Source organism: Octopus bimaculoides, chromosome 22 (assembly GCF_001194135.2).
Source record: "Octopus bimaculoides isolate UCB-OBI-ISO-001 chromosome 22, ASM119413v2, whole genome shotgun sequence".
NCBI classification, from domain to species: domain Eukaryota; kingdom Metazoa; phylum Mollusca; class Cephalopoda; order Octopoda; family Octopodidae; genus Octopus; species Octopus bimaculoides.
In genome coordinates, this window is record NC_069002.1 from 29,175,633 (window position 1) to 29,187,104 (window position 11,472).

At 36.9% G+C, this 11,472-nt stretch overlaps 2 protein-coding genes across 7 annotated transcripts in view; both read left to right on the plus strand.

Moving 5' to 3' along the window:
- Positions 1-716, plus strand: part of LOC128250511 (uncharacterized) — a 15,901-nt gene extending 15,185 nt beyond the window's left edge. For all 4 annotated transcript variants that reach the window (XR_008266519.1, XM_052975670.1, XM_052975671.1 and 1 more), the window contains one exon: positions 179-716. Coding sequence is in view for 3 of the 4 variants with exons in the window: in XM_052975670.1 (XP_052831630.1) it covers positions 179-371 (193 nt within the window). In the remaining variant the exon portion in view is untranslated. The remainder of the gene's footprint in view (positions 1-178) is intronic.
- Positions 717-6,692: 5,976 nt separating this feature from the next.
- LOC128250516 (uncharacterized) overlaps positions 6,693-11,472 on the plus strand; it is a 73,340-nt gene continuing 68,560 nt past the window's right edge. The window contains exons 1-3 of one of the 3 annotated variants that reach the window (XR_008266520.1): positions 6,698-6,966; positions 8,485-8,555; positions 9,949-9,997. Coding sequence is in view for 1 of the 3 variants with exons in the window: in XM_052975678.1 (XP_052831638.1) it covers positions 8,492-8,555; positions 9,949-9,997 (113 nt within the window). In the remaining 2 variants the exon portion in view is untranslated. Of the gene's footprint in view, positions 6,967-8,484; positions 8,556-9,948; positions 9,998-11,472 lie in introns of all 3 variants that reach the window. The other 2 variants (XM_052975678.1, XM_052975677.1) reach the window with 2 other exon arrangements.

Consider the following 11,472-nt stretch of genomic DNA (forward strand, 5'->3'; position numbering starts at 1 on the left):
TGTTTATGTGTGTGTGTGTGTGTGTGTGTGTGTGAGTGTGTGTGTGTGTGTTCAATTATCAACACATTTACACATCATTTTGTAGAACCCTTCATTTGCATAAGTAAATATGAACACCGAATATTTTTACGGCTTGATTCACAGTCTTATTCTTTCTTGCAATGCTTTTTATTGGCAGAGGGAGACATAAGAGAAACGACATACTCTGTGCACAATGGCAATGGAAATGTGCTGAAGTGCCGAGGACACCAGATGAAACTTGCTGTGATGGCTTCTTCTGTAAATGTAACCCCTTCTGGAGAGCAAACTGTCGGTGCCACTCATTAAGTCTTTCACAAACGGCACTTGAGGGCTGCCGAAAAAGAAAATGAAAGAATCGATGTCTTCTTTTTTTTCTCATCCATTTCGTTTATCATTTTTTCTTTTCCTTCTTCCTACTTTGATGAAGAAACAGTGTTCAAAACATCGATTGTTCTGTTGGCACGTTGACTTTTTTAATTTGTTCCTTGTTTTTCTCGTATAAATTTGCTATGGCGCGTTTTTGATACTGTCTTGCCTTGATAAAATATAATTATCTATATACTAATTAGAAAACTATAGCAGATTCAAACAAGAAATCCGCTGGATATTTATTTTATGTACTACAATATATATTGTTCTTATTAAACCTCTAGATTCTACTTGATCTACAAATAAATAATTACAGTAATCTATAACGATCGTCTAATAATTTGTTTTCCGTTAATTTAATTTTTTAACTGTTCGCGTTGCAGATCTTCACTCTGTTACTGTAAAAAGTAATTGTTGTTGTTGTGACTTAACCTCTTAAGTTAAGCATGGTAAAGCTGACCACTGATGAATGCCTTTCCAGCAGTGGCCACTCTTCATTATTCAGACATTTTTCGGCTGCTATGTGAGACTTGAGGAGGATCTGCCTGCTATGTTTAGCAAGTTGAATGAACACTACTAACAAACACTCGACTTCTGTAGCCTTTTTATTGTTACAATCATAACACAAGAGATGCCATGCCCATCACACACTCATTGCAGTAATGTTTTCTGTCATATTATAAAGATGTTTTTGTAGAGATATCAATTTTCTGCCTTTGCATTTTATCGTTGTAAACATGGTTTACAATTTTATATTGAGAATATTACTCCTCAATAACTTTCCTGCTTCTAAGTATTGTCTTCGATTTTACCATTAATTTTCATACATGTCTAGGAAATAATTTCTAAAGCATCAAATATCGATAAAAGTAAATTATCTCAAGCACTGTTTATCGTGATCAGGAGCTCAACAGATTTATCAGAAATAATTTAAGAGTCTCATATAAATTTCCGATCTTAGAGGGTAGTCTATATTAAAAGGATAACCTACTGTGCATATTTGCAACACAGAGAGATCCAGCAATGTTAAGTGCGCATACGACTTTTTTTATGGTAACTGATTATCCACGATTACTGAAGACAATCTTTACAAACTAAACTTTCTCGAAAAACACTGGATGTTTGTAAGTCATTCTACTACCATTTAAGGAAACAGATAAGTCGTTAAATTATGTATCGAATTATTTACCTTATTAAGAAATATTTTCTTAGAATTTCTGATTTCTCTTTGCGTCGAAGGTACAAATTTTTAACGAAGTAGCTTTTTTTATTTCAATAAACCGTCGCCAGAAAAGGCATTAAAGACACAAGTAACTCTATAGAACCTTACATGCAGCAATCAATTACAAACATTCTTAGCTGTTAAAACACTAACAAAACTAGATCAAGTGATATAACGTGGTTTAACCCCCCCCCCTATTAAACTTAGCTATTTCTAACATCCACATTAGAATTCATTCTCACCCTAAGCTGTTGCTACAAAAATTTAAACAAAAACACATGAAATTTATCCTAGTATCCACTCCATCTTATTTTGTGCCAAACCAGAGAATATGCTGCCCCAAATGCTCAACTTTACCAACGATAGTAACACATACAAAGAAAGAAATTTGAACAGCATGAACCATAGTAACTGCTCTTTGGACGACAAATGCATAGTTAATGACAGAATAATAATACATTTTTACCATTTATAATTGAACAGGAATATACGGGGTTCAACTTCTACACATCTTAAACGAAGCTGTAACCAACACTCTCATACATTTAGAAATCGGAATACAAACAAATGGACCATCAATCTTGAAATTTATTCGAGTGTGAAATGGAATACTAACCTCACATGCGAACGGAATATTATTTTTGAAGTTAAATCACTGAATCTTGTAATTCGTACCCTAGAGAAATATTAGTACGCCTAGTAGAAATTTACTAAATAAGCATAATGAAACAAAATCCCCCCTTCCAAACGTAGGGCCTCAGATCACATAAAGGCTTTCTGGCCGCAACAACAACGAAAAGTGACTACCGGAAGAGGGCCTCTACTACGGCTAAGAGTATCAAACAAACAACACCAACAATAGAACGACAAATACAACACAACCAGCGGCAAAAGACAGCAACGTCAGCAACAACATCGTGCAACAGCAGCAGCAGTGGCTACCGTGACAGCTGTAAAGTCCGGTGTTGGCACTCCGTCGCTTACGACGTCGAGGGCTCCAGTTGATCCGATCAACGGAACAGCCTGCTCGTGAAATTAACGTGCAAGTGGCTGAGCACTCCACAGACACGTGTACCCTTAACGTAGTTCTCGGGGGATATTCAGCGGGACACAGTGTGACAAGGCTGACCCTTTGAATTACAGGCACAACAGAAACAGGAAGTAAGAGTGAGAGAAAGTTGTGGTGAAAGAGTACAGCAGGGTTAGCCACCATCCCCTGCCGGAGCCTCGTGGAGCTTTAGGTGTTTTCGCTCAATAAACGCTCACAATGCCTGGTCTGGGAATCGAAACCACGATCCTATGACCGCGAGTCCGCTGCTCTAACCACTGGGCCATTGTGCCTCCACCAGCTGTAAAGTAGCATCTAAAATAACAGCAGCAATAAAATCAGGAGCGGAAATAACATTAACAACAAACAACAATAGAAACAACACCCTAAAAGTATCTTACATCATCAACATTAGGGACAACAACAAAGAAATCACAAAGCAACAAAAATACAATAGAAAAATAAACACAAGTTCAAACAAGGTGCAGCCATAAATTAGGTGCTAAATTTCGCTTACACTAAAGGCCAGAACAGTGTCTGTTACACACGGTCATAGACACAATCATAGAAAATTAATGGACCACATCTAACACCCTACGAACATTACTACACCATTCGATGACTATATCTCATTAACAAATAGCTTTCATACAAAAATCATAGGGCAAGATATAACAGACACTCTTTTAAAAATCAAGTATAATCCTGGTGGAATAAAAGATTTAGAAGGAATATTAACTAAGATTTACTTGTAGAAACACAGCTATCCAGGAGAACAAGACATCTATCTTTCCACGGAAATAAGGTCGGTGGGCTTGTTCACTTTCCTTATCCAATAGACAGAGTGAATGCACATAGCTCTCGAACGTTTTGCTAGCAGTCCCACCTGCTCAACATCTTTAGGTCTGTAGATATAGATGTAGTGGCCTTCCATGAGACCACAATTTTTGAGGCACGAGTTTTCATGCGAACATCGCAGCGATGAGATGTACGCATCTTCACTCTTCACGTCGAACGGAATTTAGAAGCACGGTTAGTGTCATTTTCAGACAGGTTTTCAGAAAGGTATCGCGATAAGTTAGTCGAAGCAGACATAAGCAGATGCAAATACCAAACTAATAAGCAATTTCGCCAGGGATGGGGTGGCTACATTCCATGGGACATCTGCAGGTCTTCGAAAGACATCTTTCTTTTTAGTCCTAGTGTGTCATTGAAACGCCATTTTGGACGCATGCATGAACTGTGTGAGTTAATCTGATAGGAGAGAGGATGCAAAAGCTTCACAAATCTTTTCAGACGTTTCCAGCTTTCTGACAGGTATCCACTGGATTTCAGGCTAGGTCACTGCAATGTACAGTGATATTTGCTCAGTGGTCAGAATAAATAGCCTCCCATCAGAACTGTTCGGTGTCATGTACTTGGTTTGAGATCGTTTCCAGGTATAGAGAGGGTCCGACTATCAGATGTGAAAATCACCCCGCCAGGTCAGGAAGGGTATGTAGCTTTATCTGTCGCAAGTTCTGATGAAAGAGGTTTTGGTGTACAAATTTGAATGAGCTCAATACAGACACTTTCGTCTTTGGCCTCATGGACGTTTTCAAGTTTTCTCTTGGAAAGAAAATTGAGGATGGAAAAGGATGGTCTGACTTTCATAAAATTCGTTGAAAATCAAATGAATGCGGCATGCATGGCCTGACTGTAAGCCTAGTACTTATTCTGTCACACTCTTTTGCCAAACCGCTAGGTTTCTAGGACCTAAACACACCAATATCGGTTGTCAAGCGATGGAATGGGAACAAGCAGAAAGACACAAAAAAATACACAGACACTCACACACACACACATACACACACACACACACACACACACATACATATGTATACATATATACGACAGACTTCTTTCAGTTTCCGTCTACCAAATCAACTCGCAAGGCTTTAGTCGGCCCGAGGCTACAGCAGAAGACACTTGCCGAAGGTGCCACGCAGTGGGACTGAACCCGGAATCACGTGGTTCGGAAGCAAGCTTCAATCAAATTATATGTACTTCTGACATCATGATCACCCATTTCGTAACTAATGTGGTGGTACTTACTTATTCGCACACGTATGCATGCACACACACGCACACATCCACATACATATAGCTGGCTTTCGCTGTTTGTTAGTTCAACCTTTCTAGAATAGATGAGTAAATTTATCTAAATTGGGTTTTGGTATATTAAGCGCAAGTTTACGCATATAGCGCTGCTTTTATATTTGCCAGCTGTGTCAACTAACATATACAGGCTGTTCAAAAAACATCTCTACAGTAAGTATTTTATTGCAAAATAAATATTTCTAAGATGGTATAAGACTACAAAAGAATATATTAGATTTTATGAGGCTTTAAAAAACTTTATTAGAGGTGTTGAAAGGGTCGTCCTTCATTTTCAATATATAAGTTGACTCTTCTACACATGTTTTGAAATACATCTTGGAGGGTCTGATGCAGTATGGACTGTGTGAAGGTTATGAATGCGTCTTTTAGCACGTTAATGGGTTTTTCAGGCTATTCTCGTGCACTGATCCTTTACTTGCTTCCCAGAAAAAAGTCTGGTGGTGTTAAATCAGGTGATCTTGGTGGCCAAAGTCCCTCCGAGATAATCTATTCACTGCTGAGAGACTTTTTGAACACCCTGAATAAATATATATATATTGATATATTTCTCTCCTTGCTTAGAAATGAAGATTGAACGCCAAAGGAAATGCTTCATTAATTGCCATGGGTATGTAGGAGCAATTTACAGCGACCAATAACAATAAAAAGGAAACAGCTTGCTATAGTATATCTAACTTTTATTTTCGTCTTTACACACTCAAATTTGTAATAAATTATGCTGTTTCAGTCAGAAATATTTACAAGCTTTTTTTCCGACATTGCGTTCGGGGTTAAAATCCTTGGAGATGTAAGTGATGAACAAGGAGAGCGCTTCCGCCAAGACCTGAGGACCGTGAAAGAGCGGACAAAATCATGAGGGGAGACTACTGCTGAAACATTAAATGAAATTTCCCCGAGGAAGTCTACAAACGCAAAAGCTCCAAGTGCAAATTCTTGCCTGAATAAGATATATTTGTGTTTCATCTTCTATCCTAATCGGTTTCTCGACTATACACACTTATAATTTGTACATAATATATATTTTCTACTGAAAAACAGATGGCGAAAGAACATGATAACATTTAGTTTACTCTGCATTGGAATAAGAAATATTATTTTTATTTTGTTGTGGTCTACTAACTCGTAGACATGAATAAAGTTAGAATCTCAAGGATGGATGTTTGTTCTTTTCCATCTAGTTTGAAGATAGCATAACTAGAAAATTATCAGATCGATTACATCATATCTTGGGAAGTATTCAAAATTTGGAAAATATTAAAAAAATCTTAATTGTAAAAAAATCTAGCGGTTACAGAGGAAAACTAACTTCATATTTGAATTCAGCTTACTCAAATTACATTATACCAATTATTGGTATCAATGCAGCAAAAATGATGTTGGCCAGTGTAATCTGTGACCTAACGTCTTGAGGAAATCTGTAAAGTAACTTCTTGACGCACATAAGTTGTTCTGATGTGTGTGAAGAACTAAACTGGACATTTACACGTGATATATGGAAAATCTCACATTATTTTAAACAACTAAGGAGCCGATTTTTACATGAGATCAATTTATTTATAGGAGTGTATACTATATTTCATATATGAAGCTAGATACACAATATAAGATGGTCATAAATAAAATGACATTGATGAAACGTCTGCTGGATTAGGATTGACCGGGAGGGAAATAACAGTCTGGACTTTGCACCGATTTTTAGTAATTAATATACATTGGCAGGTAAAAAAAAACAAAAAAACACCATATAAAGATTATCGTGTTTTTATTCCATATTTTGACGCCTGCAGTGATGGATATTGGCGTAACTGAAGACATAAATTTGATAATGTTTGAAAATGACTTTTTTCTTATTACTAATTCATACAGATGTACGAACAACATGAATTACATCGCATAAATTATGTAGTTGATACACACTCACACACATACACACACACAGATGCGCGCGTGTATAAACAAGAGAAAACGGTAAGAGGAACAAGCTGAGAGACAAAGAGAGAACGAGAGAAGAAAACGAAAGCTGGGGTAAACAAGCGTTGAAGAAGTTCTCTTGATAACTAACACTATATCATTATCATCAAGTTTGAATTTCACACTGGAGAACGTCTACTGAGCTCTTTATATAAATACCGTTCGAATCTAACAAGTATGTAACATTTAGATTATTCATTGTGGCTGTATGTGATTCAGTAATAACAATAGACAGAGTAAGTTATGGTAATGATGATGGTGGTAGTGGTAGAGCTTAATCCGTTTGTTGCCTGTTTGCATGTGTACAGTCCAAGATCTGCGAAGAGAGAGGATAACCGGAATGATTTACAAATGTTCACTTTACATCTCATCGATTGTATTTGATGAAAGTGAATCATTCGAGCTTTTGTAAATTTTGCTTTTTGGTTAATGCAAATCGGTTGTTAAGAAACATGAAAATATTACAGCTGGATATTATTGCTATACGTTTTTCATTAGTTCCCGGAAGATGTTCTTATTTTCTAACTTTATGACGAGACATTCGCATCCACTAAACGGCTGGTCTCTGCAACAGAGCATGACTGTTGCATCCTGGTCCATGCAACAATATTAAGCCAGTTGTACTTTAAGCGGGTTGCTGAAAGCAGAATTCCAAGATGGCAATGGCATAGCCTTCCAGGCGAAATGTGATCTGTCGCAGATCCAGGGGAGGTTGCTTTTAATGCTTGTTGCGGGATATGTACACATACACAATTTTCTTTTGATATGAGACATATACTTGGAGTACCTGTTCCTCAATTCTTTTCCAAGATATTCCTCACCGAGTGTAGTAGCTGAAATACCTAATAGATAAAGGAAAAAGTGATCCCATTAATGAAAACAGATACGTAATTTTCTACGTTCTCAGTGTTGGAATGGAGAAAATATCGATTGTATAATTTTGTATAGGACGATCATATGACACAAGTGTTTAGCAACAACCAATAATGTTTATTCAGGAATTAGATTCCTGTGAAATGTGAAGGAAAGACTGTTCTTGGATATAGAAAATAGAAAAAATATTTCTGACTGTACATTTCACACACAACATTTTGTCAAATGTAAATGCTGCAAGCCTGGTGTAAATGTTTGGGAGCAGAAATAAAAATACAGTTATAGAAGCCAGATACATTTGAAGTAAGAACATTTCATTCGCATTTAACATCGCATTTATGGACAAATGCTTCGAGACTTCATCTTCATCTAAATTATATATTTACATTAGTATTGAGTTGTACGGAAAGTTCGTGCCGATTTATAGTAGCTTACCTTTCGACTTATTTGCCATGAAACCACCTCAATTCTGGGAAGAGGGTATTTTCAAGTTAAAGGAAAGATGGAGACGCATTGTGTAACAAAATGGTTCATATTTGGTTGGTTAAAAATGTAATGGCAAGTATTTATTGACATTTTTCTTTCCTTTAAAAATCGGCACGAACTTTCTGGACCACCCAATACTTATAACTATCGTTGCAGTTAGCTGTTTTACTAAATATATAAACGATTAAGTCGAAAGCTAGGATCTTCATTGAAATAAATTTGAATATCTAAAATATCATTGTTACCTAAATTTTAGCTGTAGACCTTTGCGACTTTATTGAGAATAAATCTTCCGTTTTTAATGACTCTCGTTGTTATATCTCTACATCAACAGGCACGTGATGAAAAGCCTCAGTGTCTTATTGTTTTGTGTATTCGTTTCATACACCTTCTCGGATAAAGAAAGTAAGTATAATTATAATTTTCTTGTAATTTATAGTCCTCTGAAATAAAGAGGGAGAAAACAGGGAGGATAAAAAAGCGAAGAGAAGAAAAATGAATAACGTTACTTCGGCGGGCTTTCAGAGGTGCCCCTGTTTATTTGTGATTACAGCTTTCAAATAACTCAAATAACTCTATATTTATCTACACTACGCATGGACCATGTATTCGGAATTACGCTTCTTCTATACAATATATAACATTTAATAAACAAAGTTACTGACTAATCGTTTAAATACAAATCGGGAGGACTTTTAACGGTGTGCTTTGATCTGTTACTGCTATATACGATAGTTCAGTTTCTTAGTTGTCAGACGAATAAGGGCGCATCTTCACTGATGAAGGATTATATTTTACGGTAAAATCGTCGTGAAACTAGTATGTTTTACACCTGAGGAATTCCAGGTTTGGCCTAGAAGCCGACAGTGTTGATAGCCCAGTATTCGGGTCGAGTGTTTCTCTGGAAATACCTCAACTTCACACTCTTCCTGACCTTAGACTTTTGTTATATATATATATATATATATATATATATATATATATATAAACCGTATGTAAGCCATGCAAAGTCAAGAACATTCTATTCGATAGGCCTGTACTTTGATTCCTTTTCGCCGTAACTAGGTAGCGGCGTACTACAAGGTGAATCGAGTGAGTGTAGACATTGCCGCTAATGCTTCTTCTAATGCTGCTGGTTCGCTAGAAGAATTTCATTGGTCAACGGTATCACAAGGTTCAACGCAGAGCTTTAGTGCTTGAGTCTGTTTCTTAACGTGGTCTCAACTCGAAACCGGCAGTGCATAGTGCCAGTGAAAAGCTACAAAAGACAAAATATGAAACACATCACTTTTAATGATAATAATTCAATTGTTTATGATATTGGTAATATCGACATATATCAAGATGAATGCTACATTCAGCTCTTTCGAATACAGTAAATGTACGACAGCTACTGATTTTGTCTGAAAGAATGTCAAGCAAAATGCAACTGGTGTTTAAAAATTAATTAAATTAAATTACTTAAAAATTATCCTAAAAATACGATACTAATTATTTAACAGTATTTCTCCAGGGAGTCTCTAAAGTTTGTGATATTCATCATGTGTTATTCAGGACTAGCGAAAATATCATATTTATCTCATACATTGGGATTAAATTTACTATCGTTTATGTCTAAAATAGCCATCATTACAGTGATCAGCTATATAAACTGTAGGTGAGAGAAAATGTGAGTTCCAGTCATCACGACGTTACCTCTTTTTCAGATTATATAATTATAAGTAAATTATCCTCTATTTAATGAAATGTCTGCTGAGCGCTACATGGGTCTTTTGTTTAAGTCTAATTTCTCTTTCAGATGTTACTCACACAGGAACTGTTGTAAGTTTCACTATAGTGACTAAAAGGTAAGAACTACATACCTGCATCTCATATTTATTTAATTTACTATTGGCAAAGAGGTAAGACGGCGAATTGGCAGAAACACTAGCACGCCGGACGAAATGCTTAAGAGTATTTCGTCTACCGCTACGTTCTCAGTTCAAATTCTGCCGAGGTCGACTTTGCCTTTCACCTTTCTTTTCGGGAGTCAATAAATTAAGTACCAGTTGCGTACTGGGGTCAATCTAATCGACTGGCCCCGGCCCCCTGCCTAGAGTAGAAAAGAGTATTGGCAAAGCGGTAAACTGGCAGAATCATTAGAATAGGTAGGACCATTTCTTCCAGGTTTCGGGTCGATGAAATACCAGTTGAGAATTAGCGTCGATTTGGACTCTCCATCAAGGTTCCAGGTCTTATGCCTATTATAGAAAGGTTATTAGTATTGGCGTAATTATATTCTGTGACTCTTTCTAAATTATACTTTTTATTCCTTTTATTTGTTTCAGTCATTTGACTGCGGCCATGCTAGAGCACCGCCTTTAGTCGAACGAATCGACCTCAGGACTTATCAACAACTACCATTTCTTTCTCTACTCTCCAAAAAGGAACCACCTGACCATCATGTTTCTAAAACTACCCACCCTTTATCTTCCATTCGTTTGGGTATTTCAGCTACTGTTAATGATATCAAATTTACCTTCAGCTCGTGTGTCGTGTCTTTCTACATATATTTACTCAAATTTCATTAGAATTATACATGTTTAATTCTGTCGTATAGCGCAAAGGCTTTCCGTCTATACAGACACTTGTTTCATTTAATTTCTGTTTATTTATTTCATTCGTGCCTTGATACCTACCTTTTATATATTTTCCTGTCCTTCCCATAACTCGTCCTTTTTATCATTCGCTCTTGAGACTCACGTCTTGCTTTCTATTTGTCACATTCTGTCCTTCATTCTTACTCTTTTGTACTCCAGCAGCATTTTAGTGTTGATGCCAACCAATAGAATTATACTATTGTTAAGTTTTCGAATTTTTGGTCAGTATCTGAAGAGATGACATGTCCACAATCTTTGTGTGTTACTTACTGTTTTCCTTATGTTCTTTCTTCATTTTCCTGTGGCACGTTTTACTATATTCATACATTCACACATATATAACTTAACTAGCAACCCTTCGGTTACGACGACGAGGGTTCCAGTTGACCCGATCAACAGAAAAGCTTGATCGTGAAATTAACGTGCAAATGGTTGGGCACTCCACAGTCGCACGTGTTTCTGGAGAAATTGAGCGTGACAGAAAATGTAACAAAGCAAGGCTGTCAATCAAAATACAAATACAAGTACTGCTAATTTTTGCCAGCTGAGCGCGGGCTTGAGCCTTGCTCGAGGACACAACCTGCCGCCGGGAGTCGAACTGAGGACCTTAAGATCGCGAACAGAATACCCTAGCCAGTAACCATGTGCCTACACACACACACACACACACACACACACACACA